General features: G+C 45.4%; 1 protein-coding gene across 2 annotated transcripts in view; it reads left to right on the forward strand.

Moving 5' to 3' along the window:
* The first annotated feature begins 1,850 nt into the window (after window positions 1-1,850).
* LOC119843244 (bMERB domain-containing protein 1-like) overlaps window positions 1,851-21,275 on the forward strand; it is a 68,621-nt gene continuing 49,196 nt past the window's right edge. Inside the window, exon 1 of one of the 2 annotated variants that reach the window (XM_038372340.2) lies at window positions 1,851-2,319. In XM_038372340.2, coding sequence (XP_038228268.1) covers window positions 2,241-2,319 — 79 coding nt within the window. In that variant the 5' untranslated portion in view covers window positions 1,851-2,240. The remainder of the gene's footprint in view (window positions 2,320-21,275) is intronic. The other variant, XM_038372341.2, reaches the window with a different exon arrangement.

The raw sequence follows: 21,275 nt of genomic DNA on the forward strand, positions 1-21,275 counted from the left end.
ACTTATAAGTGTAAGCATCTGGCCTGGGAGCAGCGAGTTAAATAGGAATCTTCAGGGAGGCAACTGATCTTTAAGTTAGCCTGAGTCTCATGCTCTGCAAACCAGAGAGGCATCAGAAGCTGGTCACCTGCTGAAGGCACTGGATCTCCAGGAGAATGAAGGAGAAAGAGAGGCCCCAAGAGGGAGGTCACAAGCTATGCCGCAGTTCCCGGCCAATGCGAAGTTGGCGCTCAGGGCAGGGGCAGCGTGCGGAGACCCCCTGCTCCCCCCAGGGGCCTCAGGGATGTGCCGTCCACTGCCGGCAGCAGCGCGGAGCCAGGACAGGTAGGAAGCCTGCCTTTAGCCCTGCAGTGCCGCTGGACTTGCTGGGAGGAATTGATCAGCCAGGCCTGTGGACCCCCTGGAGTACCCTCAGGGACCCCCAGAGGTCCTCTGACCCCAGTTTCAGAAACGCTGGATTGGAAGGATTGTGAGCTGCAGACGGAAGGAGTAGTCAACAGGCATGAAGGTACAGAAGCCAGCACACTTAGGGTATTCGATACACAAGGCTTTTGAGGAGCATACATGAGGGGCACTGGGCACTTAACGGACATACAGGAATTTCACAAATAAAGGGCAGGGACTGTTTTGTGTTGGTATAGTGCCTAGTGCAGTGAGGTTGGTCTGTGGCAGAGGTGCTGATTAATTATTAACAATAAATAAATAAAATTATTAAACAATAAATGAAGGTTGCCATAGTGTGAGGAGCAGTTGGGGTGGGAAGTGTCACAGAGAGACCTCGATGCCATAGGGTGATGGGTGGGACAAATGAACTCGTTGTCTCTGACTGGAGTGTTACTGTACAGCAACAGGGAACAGATGATTTAGTGGTGGGATTTCTCTGGTTTCTTCTGCTTTTACAAAAATACCTGTTTGTGTGTCAGCCTGACTCTCCACACAGTACTGCCTGGCTTTCCTGCACATCAGCACTAGACTAAGAAACAACTGTGTTTTCTATTGCCTCATGGGTAGAGCTGATTGGGAATTCTTGGGCAAAACTTTTTTTTTTTTTTTTTTGGTTGGAAGGCACTGATTTGTCATACCAGTTTTGATAAAAGTTTCCTCAAGTCGGGATGGAATTTCTGGTCAGAGAGACAGACAGCTTGAGTGACTTTCCCATATTTAGTGTGGTCTTGTCCAGGGAGGAGATAACTCTGGAGTTGATAGCAGAATCAACTTGGCCTCTGTTGGATGTGTCTTGAGGTGAGTGGTAGAAGTGTAGGAGCACAGGCTGGTCCAGTGGTTAGGTTAGCTGGCATATTGGGAGACCTGGGTTCAATTCCTTACTCTTCTACAGGGTTCCTATGCGACCTTGAGAAAGCCAGATGGGGGGAAGCTTTTCAAAGTCACTTAAGCACTAAATTCCCATTGATTTTCAATGGAAGGCAAGTGCCATTTGTGCCTTAAAAAAATCTCCCTCTTTGTCTTTCTGTGCCTCAATTCCCCCTCTTTAAAGTATGGGATAATACCACTGCCCAACTTCACAGGGATATTATGAGGACAGGTATGTTAAAGATTATGAGGCACAGCATCATAGTAACAGGGGTCTGTCCTGTAATTATAGAAAGGACTAACGGTGTTCAAGAAAAAAGAAAAGGAGTACTGGTGGCACCTTAGAGACTAACAAATTTATTAGAGCATAAGCTTTCATGAGCTACAGCTCACTTCATCGGATGCATTTGGTGAGCTGTAGCTCACGAAAGCTTATGCTCTAATAAATTTGTTAGTCTCTAAGGTGCCACCAGTACTCCTTTTCTTTTTGCGAATACAGACTAACACGGCTGCTACTCTGAAACCGGTGTTCAAGAAAGCTTCTTGTCCTTGCTTCCACCAGAGGGCGCCCCTCTGTCCAATAATGAACACTTATATCTCACCTCCTGCTGCTTCTGGTCTATTTCATATCTGTGCAGCTTTGCAAAAGCATCTCAAAGGCTAATCATCAGACAGCAGCTGCCAGGCAGGTGTCAGGCTTCTCTTTTCTTTTTGGTTTGATCTCTGTCTCTCTCCCTCTCTTTTAATACATTTCTTTTCAAAGGGTGGGCTTTGGCTTCCCTCTGGAACCAGCTCCTTAGAAGTGCATCTGCCTGAGGAATTCTGGGCTCAGGAGGATTTGCTTTCTTCTTCTTCTTCTTTTTTTTTTTTTTTTTTTTTTTAAACATCTCCTTTCTTAGGGTCTTATTAAAAATAAGAAAGGGGCTAAGATGGAAAAGGAGAGCAGGACGCCTACCCGCTATGGATCATTGGAGTCAACCAAGTGGACAGCTGCAGACCCAGCCAAAGGTGAGAGCGCTTTGCATGCATGTGGAGCAGCCAGGCGTCCCCTGAGATCCCAGCCTGATGAGAGAGCTCAGCCACCTCTCCAGGCAACGGACTCAAATCCGCACTCAATGCCTGCAGAGCCTGCTGAAGAATAACATGCGGTCTGAGCAGGACCTCAGTTGGACTGGTCTCCTGGCTCCCTTCTCTATGCCCCCCCTCGCTAGTGACTATGATGGGGGTACATAGCAATCAGAGGGGGGTGGGTGTTTAGAAATATTCAGTGCCTGTGATGGTTTTTCTCATCACCTTGAAAGTTTCACAAGGGTGAGTCAGGGACTTTCCCATCCTCCTCCCCTAGAGCTAGGGGGTTGTTGGTGGCACTGGGAGAAGGTCTCTGGGTGCCTGCATAGCTCATTGGCAGGGTGAAGGCGATAGGAATTTTCAAAGCAGTCCTTTTCTGCTCAGCAGTAGGGACGTAATAGTGGCAGGCACTGGAGGAAGCAGGTGATAAGGCTCATGAGTAGGAAAACCTGGCTGGGAACCAAGAGTTCTCTGTTCATTCACAAAATCAACTCACACCAGCTCTTCCAGACGGGAGTTTGTGCTGCGAGAGCATAGAGGTGGCAAAACACCAGCGCTTTTGGGGACACAGATGAGGGAAGGGGTGGATGACTGGGTTAGAGTAAATGAGAAATGTCCTAGCTTGTCTCTCTGGGTGGAGAAAGTATTAAAAGCTAACGCATCAGTCCCCAGAGTCCCCCAGAACTGTGACTACCTTTGAAAAATGATCCCCTCCTGGCTCCAATGGCCCATTGTTAATTTGATTCTTGAGACCATCATGGTGGATAACGAAGATGAGGGTAAGATTCAGGAATTTACACATTTACCATGCTGCTAAATATTATTAGCTTCTGCTTTACAGTTCCCCAAGTGAGCATCGCAGGGCTGGCAGTTCCGGCAATAGCTGTGGTGGGGAGATTGTTGGTTATCCATTTATCCAGACTATTTATGCCGAGTATATGGTGTCTTCAGACACACAGCAGCAGCTCTTTTAGCAGCTGCTACATAACAGCGTGGGGAGTGTGGGCTAATGGTTAGAGCAGTGAGCCAAGGACTTCAAGGTTTTCCAGATGCAGCTGCTCATTTGCTCTGTTTTCTCAGGCATGTCATTTCCCTGCTCTGTGTCTTTTTCTCCCCCTGTGAAATGGGGATGATCACAGAACTGTAGGGCTGGAAGGGACCTTGAAAGGTCATCAAGTCTGGCCTCTTGCACTGAGGCAGGACCAAATAAATCCAGACCATCCCTGACAGGTTTTTGTCCAATCTGTTCTTAAAAACCTCCAATGACGAGGACTCTACAACCTTCCTTGGGAACCTGTTCCAGAGCTTAGCTACCCTTAGAGTTAGAAAATTTTTCCTAATATCTAACCTAAATCTGTATGCTACAGATTAAGCCCATTACTTCTTGTCCTACCTTCAGCAGATGTGGAGAACAACTGATCACTGTCCTCTTTATAACAGCCCTTAACATATTTGAAGGCTGTTATGAGCTCTTCCCTTCTCATGACTAAACATGCCGAGTTGTTTTAACCTTTCCTGATAGGTCATGTTTTCTAAACATTTTATCATTGTTGCTCTCCTCTGCACGTTCTCCAGTTTGTCTACATCTTTCCTGAAGTCTGGCAGCCAGAACTGGGACACAGTACTTCAGCTGAGGCCTTACTAGTGCTCAGTAGAATGGGACAATTACCTCCAAGATCTTACACACAACACCCCTGTTAATAAATCCCAGAATGACATTAGTCTCTTTTGCAACAGCATCACATTGACTCATATTCAATGTGTGATCCACTATGACCCCCAGATCCTTTTCAGCAGTTCTACCACTTAGCCAGTTATTCCCCATTTTGTAGTTGTGTATTTGATTTTTCCTTCCTACGTGAAGTACTTTGCACTTCTCTTTATTGAATTTCAGACCAATTCTCTAATTTGTTGAGATCATTTTGAATGCTAATCCTGTCCTCCAAAGTGCTTGCAATCCCTCCCATCTTGGTGTCCTCTGCAAATTTTAAAAGCACACTCTCCGCTCCATTATCCAAGTCATTAATGAATAGTACCGGACCCAGGATCGACCCCTGCAGGACCCCACTAGATACACCCTCCCAGTTTGATGCAAATCGTTAACTACTATTTAAGTACAGTCTGTCAGCCAGTTTTGCACCCACTTTATAGTAATTTAACCTGGACAACATTTTCCTAGTTTGCCTATGAGAATGTCATGTGGGACTGTGTCAGAAATCTTACCTCCCCAGGGGCGCAGGTGGGCTTGTGAGGCTTAATTAATTCATGCTTTCTTCGTATGGAAGGCAGTGAAATCATACAGAGGTAATGCTGTACTGTTCATATTGTGCTTTCTCCACCTCAGCAATGGGCAGGGAGTGGAGCACAAATCTAGGGCTGACCAGAAAACAAGAATTCTGATTTGCGGAAAATGTGGAGGTTTTGACATTTGTTTCAATTCCAATTAGAACAAAACAGAGATCTTTTGAAATGTTTCGTGAGTCAGAGAAACCCACTCAAGAATAGCCAATAGCCCAGTGCAAGAGCTGTGACCTGGGATGTGGGAGAGCCAGGATCAAGTCCCTGATTTGGAGCAGAGACATGAATCTGGGTTTCCCACATCCCAGATTAGTACCCACACCACCAGGCTGCTCTGGGACAGGAGTCTGTCTTGCTTTGACCATAAGTTCCACCCTGGACCTGAGAAACCTTTCCTGACCAAAGTGGCATTGCAACCAATATATTTTCTTGAAAAGTTTTGGTTTGATGAATCAGCATTTTCCAACAAAAAATGTATCATTCCAAAATTCCTGACAGACTCTAGTTTCATCTTAACGTTCCCTCTCACAAGCCTGACATCATACCTGGCTCACACTTTGCTCCTTTCTCCTGAGCCTTCCATCCAGCCATTCTCTGAGCTTCCGCCTTGTGCTAATTACATATCTTCCCTTATTGCACTAATTACCTCCTTAGCCCAGCCATTGCCCCCAAGTGTCAACAATCTCCACCATAAGAGGTTAATTGCTCCCAATTAAGCCAGTATATCTTCTCTGTGACACAAGTGACCAGGGTTCTACAGCTAGCACTCTGTCGCAGAGAACATAGGGTCCGGCTGCGCTAGAAGTACCCGGCGAAGATCACGTGAATCCAGAGGTTGAGCGGCTTCAGAAAATGCTGTGAAACCTTCTTCAACAAAGCCTTTGCACCGTGAGACCAACACTCACATACAGATATCACCTTCCACCCCCAAACCTTAACACTGACCTTCCTTTCCACCCCCAACCTTCAACACTGACCCCAACACCAACCCCCCTTTCACCCCACACCCCAGCACTGACCCCCTTCCACCCAACACTGACCTTCCCTTACACCCCAACCTTAAATACTGACCCCCTTACACCGCAAACCCCAACACTGACCCCCCTTTGACCCAATACTGCAGAGCTCTTGCTGTGAAAGAGAGAAGAGCCAGAGGGGCCATGAAGTCCATTAGGGACTTTGCTATTGCTATTGATTTTCTATGGAAGGCACCCAGATACTATGGTGATGGGCAGCAGTACTAAACCCAAGGTAGATAGGTAGGTAGACAGCCCTTTCTCATTCCCTGGGTCAATGGGAGTTTCAAGGTCAGGTTATGATTGCTTATGATTTTATTCATATTCTCTTTGCACACCCCTCCATTTCTACACACAGCACTCTCAAGAAATACTTGAGGAAGAGGGGTGGGGTGGGGGGAACAGGCAGTGGAAAAGGAAGGGGGATGGGATGGGGCAGGGTGAAGAGAAGGGGATGGGGAATGGGACAGGAGAATGGGGATAGGAGCAGGGGACAGTGGGAGTGGAAGGGGGATGGGATGGGGAAAAGAAGGGGACACAAGAATGGGGGAGGGAGAAACAGGAGCCCGGCGTGCAGCATCCCCTTGGCAGCAGAAGCAGCTGTTAAGCCGGCCCATCCCCTCCGCCCACCACTAGCACTGGCAGCTCAGTTACCACTCCAGGCAGTAGGAGTGAGCCAGGGAACTGGCTTCAGCGCATGCGTACATGTGTGCTGCCCCACTCACTCCCCCCCAAATATAGCAGTCACATTATGTCTATGGTGGAGAGAGGTAAATAGTGGGGATCTGTACTGGGACCAGGGATGCTCAACATATTCATAAATGATCCGGAACAAGGGGTAAACAGTGAGGTGGCAAAGTTTGCAGACTATACAAAATTACTCAAGATAAGTCCAATGCAGACTGGGAAGAGTTACAAAAGGATCTCACAAAACTGGGTGACTGGGCACCAGTGAAATTTAATGTTGATAAATGTAAAGTAATGCACATTGGAAAACATCACCCCAACCACACATACAAAATGATGGGGTATAAATTAGCTGTTACCCCCCCCCCCCAAGAAAGAGATCTTGGAGTCATCATGGAGCATTCTCTGAAAACATCTGCTCAATATGCTAACAATGTTAGGACCCATTAGCAAAGGCATAGATAATAAGACACTATGTACATCGATGTGCCCACATCTTGAATACTGTGGGCAATTCTGGTCGCCCCATCTCAAAAAAGATATATTAGAATTGGAAAAAGTACAGAAAAGGACAACAGAAATAATAGGGCTATGGAACAACTTCCATATGAGGAGAGATTAAACAGACTGAGAATGTTCATCTTAGAAAAGAGATGACTTGAGGGGAGATATGCTAGAGGTCTATAAAATCATGCATGGTTTGGAGAAAGTGAATAAGGAAGTGTTATTTACCTCTTCACATAACACACAAACCAGGGATCACCCACTGAAATTAATAGGCAGAAGGTTTAAAACAAATATAAGGAAGCATTTCTTCACACAATGCACAGTTAACCTGTGGAATTCATTGCCTGGTGATGTTATGCAGGCCAAAATTACAACTGAAGTCAAAACAGAATTAGATAACTTCATGGAGGATAGGTCCATCAAGGGCTATTAGCCAAGATGGTCAGGGATGCAACCCCATGCTCTGGGTGTCCCTAAGCCTCACTCCCAGCTTCTGGTAGTTTGGACAACAGGGTTTATTTATCACTTGATAAATTGCCCTTTTCTGTTCACTCCCTCTGAAGCACGTGGCATTGGCCGCTGTCAGAAGACAGGATACTGGGGTATATGGACCATTGGCCTGACCCAGTATGGCCATTCTTACATTCTTATGTGATTGATTTACGCCTTAACCTTCTCTTTGTTAAGCTAAACCAATTGAGCTCATTTAGTCTATCAGTATAAATCATATTTTCTAATCCTTTACTCATTCTCATGACTCTTCTTTGAACCTCTCCAATTTATCAACATCCCTCTTGAATTGTGGGCACCAGAGCTGGACACAGCACTCCAGCAGCGATCGAACCAGTGCGCAATACAGAGGTAAAATATCCTCTCTACTTCTACTTGACATTTCCATTTATGCTGCCAAGAATTGCATTCGCTCTTTTGGGTCCTGTATTTCCAGACGTATGTAATCACAGTAGCTTTGGGGTAGCAGTACTGTCTGCCTAGACTATGCCAGCATTTCAGACTGCTCTACGGGCTCCTGTTGGCTCATTACCATGGCACCAGCCCCCAGCACACACACGCTCACCTCCCTGACAAACCAGTGGTTCTGGCAAAAAAATTGCTTGTTGAGCAACAAAAATTATTAAATTTGGCAGCTCTCAAGACTCCTGGAGAATTTGGCTCAGCTTTTGCAATTGACTCCACCCTTGGTAGAATGTGTGACCTCCCGGGACAGTGCGGTAGACTTATGTCACATGTCACCAGGGCTGTTTTAAGTAGAGGCATGTGGAGTTCCTGCATCAATATGTGAGAGTGTTCAGCTTGGGTTGTGGATCTGTTGTTAGGTAGTAGGCCTCTAAGGAAAACCATGGGTGCTGAATTACACCTGGAGGTAATGCCCCTGCAGGGCACTAGGGGGCACTGAGCTAGCAAAGGATGACAGGTAAAACTTTGCCCCAATAATTTTTGGTCCTTAGGCATCCGCTAGCCTTTGCTGCAAGCATTTGATTGTGCACAATGATTCCCTGGTTGCTGCCTTAAGCCTCCATGGTCTCTCCCTGGGGTTTCAATAGGCGCAGTGTGATAGATCCAGGGTGGCAGATGGGTTGCACCCCAGGAGCTGTGGCAGGGTAGCAGAGGGTGAAGCGATGCCATAGAACCACAGAAATCAAACAGCTGTCACCGGTAGATGACTGGACAACTGGGTTGTCCCAACTGTGCTCCTTATGATGGGCCTCCCTATACCAGGAGTTCTCTGTGAGGCCAAATCTGTGATGTGCTGAGCATGCTTGGGCCCTCTGGGTTTCTTGTTCTCTTCTCATGACTAAGTGGTGGGATTGTGACTGAGGTACATCATCCCTTCCCCCCTTATGATTATTTATATTACAGCAGTTCCTAGAAGCCCCAAAGGAGATCAGAGTCTGCTGTGCTAGGCACTGTACAAAAACATAGGGAGCAATGGGCCTTGCCCTGAAGACAGGATTTAGGTGGGAAGGAGATGACAGATACAGAGGCAGCTGTGGGAGTGACTCCTGTAGTGAAAGACACATTGAGGATGACTGGATGTGGACGCTGTGGTATGTACATGATCCTGGAGGGGGGAACCGGTAAGAGTTTTTTATGCATGAAATGTCGTCTGATAGAGCTGATGGAGGAAAAGATACGAGGTTTGGAGATGCAGGTGGAAAGTCTGGTTGAGTTTAGGAAGGGGTTTGAGCAGATGATGGAGCAAAGATATGAGGTATCTGAAGGGAAAAGCTCAGACTCACAGATGGAAGCAGGGCTGGGGAATTTTGAGGAGAGACTGGATGAGGAAAGTGGTCAGTGGAAACATGTGACTCAAAGAACCAGGCAGAGAAAAAGACGGGCTAGTGAAGGAGAAATAGAGCTTAGGAACAGGTTTGCAGAGTTGGAAAATGAAGAAGGGGCTCAGCAGGTACTTGTTGAAGGTGGAAGGGTAAGGAAGAAGAGAAGAGAGGCTAGTCCTATAGAAAAAGGGGAAGAGTCAAGGGAGACTACACCAAATATGAGCCCCAGGAGGATACAGGATGGGTTGAAGAGGATTGTAAGGGAAAATAGGAATGGAAAGAACTTGCAGCCAGAGGGAACAGGGGAGAGACTGGAGAATAGCACTGTCACCAGGAAAAGGCAGGTCTATATGATCGGGGACTCTTTATTGAGAAGAATAGACAGGCCTGTAACTAGAGCTGATCCTGAAAATAGAAGGGTGTGCTGTCTTCCGGGTGCTAAGATACGGGATGTAGACCTGAGGTTGAAAAGGATCCTAAAGGGAGCGGGAAAGAATCCCCTAATTATCCTTCATGTGGGAACAAATGATACAGCCAGATTCTCGCTGGAAAGTATCAAGGGAGACTATGCTAGGCTGGGGAAGACACTTAAGGAAATTGAGGCTCAGGTGATCTTTAGCGGGATCCTTCCTGTTCCTAGAGAAGGGCAACAAAGGTCTGACAAGATTATGACTGTCAACAGATGGCTTAGGCAGTGGTGCTATAAGGAGGGCTTTGGGATGTATGGCCACTGGGAGGCATTCACGGACAGAGGTCAGTTCTCTCGGGATGGACTTCATCTGAGTAGGGAAGGAAATAGACTTCTAGGATCGAGGCTGGCACAACTGATAAAGAGAGCTTTAAACTAGGAATTGGGGGGAGATGGATGGGAGATGTCCAGAAAATCTCCACGCCAGATTTTAGCATTGAGAGGGAAGAAGATGAAGTAAGAAAGGATACAGCCATGGGTAGGAGAATGTATATAAGGAGCGAGGGCGGTGTGGATACTAGTCTAATAGGTTATACTGGCTGTAGAATGACTGTGCCTAATAGGGTACAAAATGTGAGCGAGTCCAAACAGCAAAAATTAAGATGTTTGTACACCAATGCGAGGAGTCTAGGTAACAAAATGGAGGAACTAGAGCTACTGGTACAGTAAGTGAAACCAGATATTATAGGATAACAGAAACATGGTGGAATAGTAGTCATGACTGGACTACAGGTATTGAAGGGTATGTGCTGTTTAGGAAAGACAGAAACAAAGGTAAAGGGGGTGGAGTAGCATTGTATATCAATGATGAGGTAGAATGTAAAGAAATAAGAAGCGAAGCAATGGATAAGACAGAGTCCGTCTGGGCAAAAATTACATTGGGGAAGAAAACTAGTAAAGCCTCTCCTACGATAGTGCTTGGGGCGTGCTATAGACCTCCGGGATCTAATTTGGATATGGATAGAACCCTTTTTAATGTCTTTAATCAAGTAAATACTAATAGAAACTGCGTGATCATGGGAGACTTTAACTTCCCAGATATAGACTGGAGGACCAGTGCTAGTAATAATAATAGGGCTCAGATTTTCCTAGATGCGATAGCTGATAGATTCCTTCATCAAGTAGTTGCTGAACCGACTAGAGGGGATGCCATTTTAGATTTAATTTTGGTGAGTAGCGAGGACCTCATAGAAGAAATGGTTGTAGGGGACAATCTTGGCTCAAGTGATCATGAGCTAATTCAGTTCAAACTAAATGAAAGGATTAACAAAAATAAATCTGCAACTAGGGTTTTTGATTTCAAAAGGGCTGACTTTCAAAAATTAAGGAAATTAGTTAGGGAAGTGGATTGGACTGAAGAACTTATGGATCTAAAGGTAGAGGAGGCCTGGGATTACTTTAAATCAAAACTGCAGAAGCTATCGGAAGCCTGTATCCCAAGAAAGGGGAAAAAATTCATAGGAAGGAGTTGTAGACCAAGCTGGATGAGCAAGCATCTTAGAGAGGTGATTATGAAGAAGCAGAAAGCATACAGAGAGTGGAAGATGGGAGGGATCAGCAAGGAAAGCTACCTAATTGAGGTCAGAAGATGTAGGGATAAAGTGAGAGAGGCTAAAAGTCGAGTAGAGTTGGACCTTGCAAAGGGAATTAAAACCAATAGTAAAAGGTTCTATAGCCATATAAATAAGAAGAAAACTAAGAAGGAAGAAGTGGGGCCGCTTAACACTGAGGATGGAGCGGAGGTTAAAGATAATCTAGGCATGGCCCAATATCTAAACAAATACTTTGCCTCAGTCTTTAATAAGGCTAAAGAGGATCTTGGGGATAATGGTAGCATGACAAATGGGAAGGAGGATATAGCGGTAGATATTACCATATCAGAGGTAGAAGCGAAACTGAAACAGCTTAATGGGACTAAATCGGGGGGCCCAGATAATCTTCATCCAAGAATATTAAAGGAATTGGCACCTGAAATTGCAAGCCCATTAGCAAGAATTTTTAATGAATCTGTAAACTCAGGAATAGTACCGAATGATTGGAGAATTGCTAATATAGTTCCTATTTTTAAGAAAGGAAAAAAAAGTGATCCGGGTAACTACAGGCCAGTTAGTTTGACATCTGTAGTATGCAAGGTCCTGGAAAAAATTTTGAAGGAGAAATTAGTTAAGGACATTGAAGTCAATGGTAAATGGGACAAAATACAACATGGTTTTACAAAAGGTAGATCGTGCCAAACCAACCTAATCTCCTTTTTTGAAAAAGTAACAGATTTTTTAGATAAAGGAAATGCAGTGGATCTAATTTACCTAGATTTCAGTAAGGCATTTGATACCGTGCCACATGGGGAATTATTAGTTACATTGGAGAAGATGGGGATCAATATGAACATCAAAAGGTGGATAAGGAATTGGTTAAAGGGGAGACTGCAACGGGTCCTACTGAAAGGCGAACTGTCAGGTTGGAGGGAGGTTACCACTGGAGTTCCTCAGGGATCGGTTTTGGGACCAATCTTATTTAATCTTTTTATTACTGACCTTGGCACAAAAAGTGGGAGTGTGCTAATAAAGTTTGCAGATGATACAAAGCTGGGAGGTATTGCCAATTCAGAGAAGGATCGGGATATTATACAGGAGGATCTGGATGACCTTGTAAACTGGAGTAATAGTAATAAGATGAAATTTAATAGTGAGAAGTGTAAGGTTATGCATTTAGGGATTAATAACAAGAATTTTAGTTATAAGTTGGGGACGCATCAATTAGAAGTAACGGAAGAGGAGAAGGACCTTGGAGTATTGGTTCATCATAGGATGACTATGAGCTGCCAATGTGATATGACTGTGAAAAAAGCTAATGCAGTTTTGGGATGCATCAGGAGAGGCATTTCCAGTAGGGATAAGGAGGTTTTAGTACCGTTATACAAGGCACTGGTGAGACCTCACCTAGAATACTGTGTGCAGTTCTGGTCTCCCATGTTTAAAAAGGATGAATTCAAACTGGAGCAGGTACAGAGAAGGGCTATTAGGATGATCCGAGGAATGGAAAACTTGTCTTATGAAAGGAGACTTAAGGAGCTTGGCTTGTTTAGCCTAACTAAAAGAAGGTTGAGGGGAGATATGATTGCTCTCTATAAATATATCAGAGGGATAAATATAGGAGAGGGAGAGGAATTTTTAAGCTCAGCACCAATGTGGACACAAGAACAAATGGGTATAAACTGGCCACCAGGAAGTTTAGACTTGAAATCAGACGAAGGTTTTTAACCATCAGAGGAGTGAAGTTTTGGAATAACCTTCCAAGGGAAGCAGTGGGGGCAAAAGATCTATCTGGTTTTAAGATTCTACTCGATAAGTTTATGGAGGAGATGGTATGATGGGATGGGATAATGGGATTTTGGTAAGTAATTGATCTTTAAATATTCAGGGTAAATAGGCCAAATCCCCTGAGATGGGATATTAGATGGATGGGATCTGATTTACTATAGACAATTCTTTCCTAGGTATCTGGCTGGTGAATCTTGCCCATGTGCTCAGGGTTTAGCTGATTGCCATATTTGGGGTCGGGAAGGAATTTTCCTCCAGGGCAGATTGGAGAGGCCCTGGAGGTTTTTTTGCCTTCCTCTGTAGCATGGGGCATGGTTGACTGGAGGGAGGCTTCTCTGCTCCTTGAAGTTTTGAACCATGATTTAAGGACTTCAATAGCTCAGACATGGGTGAGGTTTTTCATAGGAGTGGGTGGGTGTCATTCTGTGGCCTGCGCTGTGCAAGAGGTCGGACTAGATGATCAGAATGGTCCCTTCTGACCTTAGTATCTATGAATCTATGAAGAGCTTACAGCTGAAATAGACAAAAAGAAGCATCATTATCCCCATATTACAATTGGGGAAACTGAGGCACAGAACGAGGCAATGACCTGCCCAAGGTTGGAGAGGGAAATTGTGGCTGAACTGGAGTCACCTGTATCCAAATCCACTGCTATAAACACAAGGCCATCCAGCTAGGGATGCATGTAGTGACCTCTCAGTGGCTGCCTGACACCCTCTCCCCATTCCCACAGTCCTACCCTGGGTTCCTCTAGGGCAAGGCTGTGCACAACACTGTTGGGGAAGGGGAATATATGCTGCTTATGCTCATGCTACATGCACCCTGGATGTGGCTAAAGGGCTGATTCCACCAGGTCTCCACTCCCACTGATTGCAGTAGGAATTGAAAGCACTCAGCAACTCTCGGCAGCTCACAGTGTAGAGAGAACCTCAGTCCCTGGGACTGCCAATCAATCAGGTGTCTTTCATCATGACCCCAGTAGCAGTAACAGTCAGCATGGATTTGTCAAGAACAAATCATGTCAAACCAAACTAGTAGTTTTCTTTGACAGAGTAACAAGGCTTGTGGAAGCAGTAGACGTGATGTATCATGACTTTAGTAAGGCTTTTGACAATGTCTCACATGACCTTCTCATTAACAAACTAGGGAAACACAACCTATTATAAGATGAGTGCATAACTGGTGGGAAAACCATTCCCAGAGAGTAGTTATCATTGGTTCACAGTCAAGCTGGAAGGGCATAATGAGTGGGATCCCGCAGGGATTGGTTCTGGGTCTGGTTCTGTTCAATATCTTCATCAATGATTTAGATAATGGCATAGAGAGTACACTTATAAAGTTTGTGGATGATACCAAGCTGGGAGGTGTTGCAAGTGCTTTGGAGCACAGGATTAAAATTCAAAATGATCTGGATAAGTTGGAGAAACGGTCTCAAGTAAATAGGAAGAAATTCAATAAGGACAAATGCAAAGTACTCACAGTCAGATACACAAATACACAATGGGAAATGACTGCCTAGGAAGGAGTACTGTGGAACGGGATCTGTGGGTCATAGTGGATCACAAGCTAAATATGAGTTAACAGTGTAATGCTGTTGCAAAAAAAAGAAAATGTCATTCTGGGATGTATTAGCAGGAGTGTTGTAAGCAAGACATGAGAAGTAATTCTTCCACTCTACTCCATGCTGATTAGGCCTCAACTGGAGTATTGTGTCCAGTTCTGGGTGCCACATTTCAGGAAAGATGTGAACAAACTGGAGAAAGTCCAGAGAAGAGCAACAAAAATGATTAAAGGTCTAGAAAACATGACCTATGAGGGAAGATTGAAAAAACTGGGTTTGTTTAGTCTGAAGAAGAGAAGACTGAGAGGGGACATAACAGTTTTCAAGTACATAAAAGGTTGTTACAAGCAGGAGGGAGACAAGAAGCAGTGGGCTTAAATTGCAGCAAGGGAGGTTTAGGTTGGACATTAGGAAAAACTTCCTAACTGTCAGGGTGGTTAAGCATTGGAATAAATTGTCTAGGGAGGTTGCAGAATCTCCATCATTGGAGATTTTTAAGAGCACGTTTGACAAACACCTGCCAGGGATGGGCTAGATATTACTTCGTCTTGCCATGAGTGCAGGGGACTGGACTAGATGACCTCTCGAGGTCCCTTCCAGTCCTATGATTCTATGATGTAGCTCACTAGTAACACAGATCTGCTCCAAGCGCTATTGTGAGTCATACCCAGCTGGCTGATGGCTATCTAAATGTTTCCACCAAAGCTGTATGCAGTGAAAATCTGTAGCTATTACACTCCTCATTAGTGATGCTCTCTTCCCCAGGACAGTGTTTGATGATCAGATTGCCTCCGGGTTTAAATCAACACTCTGTTCTCTTCTTCGGGTTGCATGGTTGAAATGGGGCCTGTGGAGAGGTCATTTTGCTCCAGTAATACATTATTGATCCTGTTGTCTAGCTCAGTTGTCATGTGCAAAGTGCCTTGGGATGCCTGGCGGTCTGAGCAGGACAGTGTGATCATAGGCCAACTGATGGGGCCATCTCTTTTCCCATCAGAAATGGAACACAGGAACTTCCAGGTGGGATCAGACCAGGGTCCCTTCAGTCCAGTGTCCTGGCCTAGACCATGGCCAGTACTTTTAAACCTCCATACGTATTCACTGGCTTCTCCTGACTGATTCAGAATTAAATGGCACAAGGATACTTTTGTGGAATAACAGGGGTCTGTGTCCTCTCATCCACAGCTCTACTCCCCACTTCTCTGGGATGGGTCCCCCCTTCCCATCATTCTGAGCCAAAGGGAAATTCTTCGCTTGCAATTCCATGTAACACAATCTTGCTGGACAATTATTTTCTCTGTGTCCCTTATTATCCAAAGAGCACTGGCACAACTCAAAGGCGACTTACAATCCCTTGGTCCTTATCTAATGCTCACAGGAGCCAGGAGTGACAGGTTGGGGGTTGACTGGAACAATTTTTAAAGCCAAGTGTTTTCAAATGAGGTGAGAAATGGGCGATTCTTGTGTCTGGAGCTCCCTGAAGCAGCCCTGTTCCTCCGTATGTCATTGCTAGTGAATGTCACGTCTGTATTTTCCAGATACAATAAATAACAAAAAGAAAAGGAGTACTTGTGGCACCTTAGAGACTAACAAATTTGAGCATAAGCTTTCGTGCTCACATAAATTTGTTAGTCTCTAAGGTGCCACAAGTACTCCTTTTCTTTTTGCGAATACAGACTAACACGGCTGCTACTCTGAAACCTGTCAGTAAATAACAGAGAATCAGAGGGTGAACGAAGCACCATATAGGAACAAAATGAAACGTACTAAAAAAACCATGCAGCTGCCAGCCATGTGATGTTGCTGGATGCAAAATCACCAGCACTGCAGTGTATATATTCTTAAATGCAGTGGAGGTTGCTAAAGGCAAATAATGCCCAACTAAACCACAACCACCAGGAAAAAGCCATACAGCTACATGCATCACCCCACCTCCCTCCGCCGCCCATCCATTACCACAACAGTCAGACACCTGTAACTCTGCAACCAAACCAGAGGGCAGTTTGGAAAAATTGTGGCTAAGGGCCAGATCCTCAAAGCTATTTAGGCATCTGTCTCCCATTGAAATCAGTGGGACTTGCCCAAGGTTACAGAGGGAGTTTTCATCAGAGCAGGGGGTTCTTTTTCCAGGAGTTTCTGCCATCCAGTGCTCTGCTCAGACCAATAGACCATAGGTAAGGGTTTCAAAAGCACTTGGGTGACTTAGAAGCCTAACTCCCATGGACTTTGGAGCTTGAAACTTTACACTCGAGAAGTAGCTCCATTTTCTGGCCATGACACCTGTGTCATCAGCTAATGAAACCTGAATTAAGTCCAAGTCGTTACTTATCAGAGTAACTATAAAACCATCAGCCTAGTCCTTTAAGTCTGGTGCCAGAAGTGAGACGTAAATAAATGCAGAATTTCATGGCTGTTTCAGGGCTGCATTAAAAATCTATAATATGAGTGAATGAGGCGCCGAAGTGGATAAGCTGTTCAGACCATTATTGTCATTACTCGCCCCGTTATCTGGCAGTGCAGTGAAATACATCTGGTGAAAACAGAGCAAATCAGCAGCAGGCTCGGACGGAGCGTCATAATAAGAGTAATTACATTTAGATAGCACATGTCCGGCAAAGAACAAGACCCCAAGGTGACTGGGTGTGCATGTGTACTGCATTGTAACAAACCGGTAGTCACTTATCACTTTGCGATGGTCACTAATCCTAACACCATGGGCAGAAGGCCCCTAGCAACTGAGCTAAAGGAAGATCTCCTTTAGGAATTAGTGGTAGAGGGCACATTGTACACAGTGGAGCATTTCTGATTCCATCCGGTAGAGGACAATGGCTCACAGACACACTAGCCAATTCCTTTACAGCACATTGGCACGCTCGTCTCCAAGCAGGAATGTAGCAGGCATTATACATTAACAGGCCTGAGCGGCACGTTAGGGCAGGAAGTGATGAGGAATCCTGTGCCCAGTTGCTGGTGAAATGTAGCAGGATTACAGATAATCTCCTCTTTGCCCCAGATACTTAGGGCTGATGGGTTTGCCCATTGTCAGGAATCATGACCAGTAGCAGAGCCAACCTCTAAGCAACCTAATGAGCACAGCTGGCCTGTAGCAGGCTGCCTGATTGGCCACGCAGCCTGATTGGTGGGAAGAATCAGCACACCGGCTCTTAAACCCAGCAGTGGTTTGGTGAATGCTCAAAGCATTTGCTCATGTTTGTGATAGTGCCTGCCTTGGACACTGTCCTGCTCCTGCCTTGCCTCACTCCAGGTAACCTGGCTCTGACTGTGGGCTCCTATTCCTGACTTCTGTGCTAACCACTGGGCTTGACTCCTGCACTAACTACTAGGGATGACCACCCAGATCCTAGTGTCTGACACCCTTTGCTGTGGTAATGTGCCTTTCAAAGGCATGCTTAGGGCCAGTACCCTTGAAACACAGTGCAGGGAAAAGCTGTTATGGCTGTAGCTCATTTTACACTATTAGCAAAGCCAAGACACACTAGAGGAACCAGAGAAATAACCCTGGTTGTGCCCCAATCCCAGGACTGAGCAATCAGCTCCTAGGGAGGTGATGTTAGCAGACAGCTGTGTGACAGACCAGAGCCTGAGGGTGATTAAGGAGGAACAGGGGAACTGGAGACGAGGACTCCTGTTGGTACAGGGGGACTTTAGCCCATGCTCTGTCTGACAAACCAGCTCCGTTCCACACTGCATGGGGCTCTCCTGTGGCACTTTGTATTTATGAATCAGGAGTGAGATTAAAGGTGAAACCTCAGCAGATTGTACATGTGCTGGAGACACCCACACCAAACCCTTTGTTAATTTACACTTGAGGCTGCTCAAGTGTACTTCCCCACAGCCACCCAGGTGGTAAAAGACCAGGAAATCACTCGCAGCCAACACAATGCCAATCTCCAGGTTTTTGCCCACCCTCATCATGACACTCCAGAACAAAGGCATGACCTGGAGCCCATTGGAGTCCATGGAAAGCCTTCCATGGGGTTGGGCAGATTTTGATTCTGGCGAGGCCCATGTCTAGCACACTTAGTCTCAATGCAACCGTGCTATTGCCCGCCGCGCACACATCGCGCTGAAGAATGAGAGTTGTTCTCAATTAAGACCTTATCCAAAGACCACTGAAGCCAGTAGAAAGATTCCATTAACATGACTAGGCTTTGGAATGGTCCCAGGGAACAGAGACAACAGCATGTGAGCCACGTGTCCATTCAGACCAACCCAGGCTGATCACATTGCAGATATCAGTGTCAGTGTCAGGATGGCTGAGTGGTCTAAGGTGCAAGGCTTAAGTGCCTTCTTCTCTTGAGGACTGAGTGTTCTGGTCTTCATATGGAGACATGCGTTCAAATCCCACGTCTGATCCATTCTGGGGGGAGGGATAGCTCAGTGGTTTGGGCATTGGCCTGCTAAACCCAGGGTTGTGAGTTCAATCCTTGAGGGGGCCATTTAGGGATCAGGGCAAAAATTGGGGATTGGTCCTGCTTTGAGCAGGGGGTTGGACTAGATGGCCTCCTGAGGTCCCTTCCAACCCTATAATTCTATGATATCCAGCCCTGCCAGCTTCTGGTCCACACCCCAGGAATTATCCTTTTAGGTTATTCACTGAATAATTGTGAATACACAAAGAGGGCTGAGAAAATCTGCAGCCAAATGGCTGAGGAAGGCACTTCACCCTCCAGGAAATGTGAATAATAAAACACATAATATAACACGGCTGAATAATAACACATATCCCAGAGGAGCATCATTACGCTCAATGAATGTTTATAAAGTGCTTTGAGATCCTTGGATGAACAATATGAAGTATCAGATTATAGGCTCTTTAGGGCAGAGACGGCCTTTCTGTTCTGTTTGTACAGCACTTAGCATAATGGCGCTCTGAATGGGGCTGCTAGTTGCTCCTGCAATTCAAATAAGGATTCATTTCAGTGATCCCCAGGGAAGAGAGAGCATCATGTTGGTGCCCTTTTGTCCTGGGAGACATCTGTTTCCTAGCCACTCACCAGTCTCATTTAGATTTTCTGATAATGAAGGTGAATTATAATGAGGCAGCTGATATATTAGGGCTGTGAAAAAGATTTGAAGAACCAGGGGACTGGCTGATCTCAGTGGGTCTATCTGCACTGCAATAACACCCCACAGCTCTGCGTCTCAGAGCCCAGCTCAGCTGACTCAGGCTAAAAATGGCAGTGTAGATGTTTGGGTTCTGAGACCACCCCCTTCACAGGGTTTCAGAGTCTGGACTTCAACATCTACACTGCAATTTTTAGCCCTGCAGCCCAAGCCCTAGTCACCTGATCTAGGCCAGCCACAGCTGTGCCATGGGTCTTTTATTACAGTGTGCATATGTACCCAGTGTTGCAGGCAACAGACCTATCACCACAGAGCTCACATACGTGGGGATGTGAGACTAGAATCATTGTCCTGAAGGTCTGACAAATCTAGCCTTTACCATGCCAGCCCTCCTTTACCTGGCTCTAGAGACAGGTGCTTTAGCCTGTCTGCCTCAGGCACCAGAGAGAAACGTCCCTCATTCTCACTTACAAAGTGAAGACACTGCAATACATGAAAAAGAAAAGGAGTACTTGTGGCACCTTAGAGACTAACAAATTTATTAGAGCATAAGCTTTCGTGAGCTACAGCTCACTTCATCGGATGCATTTGATGAAGTGAGCTGTAGCTCACGAAAGCTTATGCTCTAATAAATTTGTTAGTCTCTAAGGTGCCACAAGTACTCCTTTTCTTTTTGCGAATACAGACTAACACGGCTGCTACTTTGAAACCTGCAATACATTGTAGCTTTGCTGTTCACACACTGCCCGAACCCTTGATATATTTTCTCTCGTGCACTGTGCACTGCCAAGACTCTGGAGTGAATCAGACAAGGGGTTCCTGAATTATGGTTCTCGAACACAGTGAATCAAAACTTCATCAAAGGGGGTTGGCTCTGGTGGGATGGTTGGTTGTTTTTTTTGCCACTTTGCAGCAAAATAAACAGATGGGGAGAGAGTGCAAACCAGCTTTAATGGACCCCCCCGGCTGTGATCTCATACACAGCACCAGGATTTAGTTGATAAAGGTCAGATGATGAAAGTTACTAACCTGTTCTGCAGGAATGTTGCTAGGGCAGATCTGCTCCAGCTTTCTTCATTACTCCTGGGGGAATTCTGCACCAAAAAATTAAAAATTCAGTGCACAATATTTTAAAATTCTGCACAATTCTGCATAGGTTATTTGTCAAAATAACACAATATAATCAAGCCAGTTTCAATTATTTTGGTAATTTGTTTCAAAATATCTGTCAGCAAGTCTGTCTGTAACAATACAGACCAAAAAAAATTCAGAAAATGTTTTTGATTAATAGATTCCTTACTAGGCATATTAATACAGAACTTTGAATAATAATTCATTTAAACTGCAATACAGAAGCAGTGCAAAGAATTGGAAAAATCAGGGGTAACAGAGGAGCTGAAGGAGAGGGAAGTAATTTCTGGGAAGCAGGCTGGGCGTGAACCTGGAGGGTTGTTGGGTGTGCATGGGAGAAGTATGGAACAGTTGTTAGTTTTTCTGAGAGGAGGAGGGATTGTTAGGGAGTTGGGAAGCCTCCCTCATGTGGACAATGGCTGACCCCTAGCGTCTCCCGTTCAGTCAGGCATCTGCCCCTGTCTCCATGTGTCCCTGCACCCCCATGTGTCCCTGCACACCTACTCAGCCACCTTCATCCCT

This window comes from Dermochelys coriacea, chromosome 14 (genome assembly GCF_009764565.3).
Source record: "Dermochelys coriacea isolate rDerCor1 chromosome 14, rDerCor1.pri.v4, whole genome shotgun sequence".
NCBI lineage: Eukaryota > Metazoa > Chordata > Testudines > Dermochelyidae > Dermochelys > Dermochelys coriacea.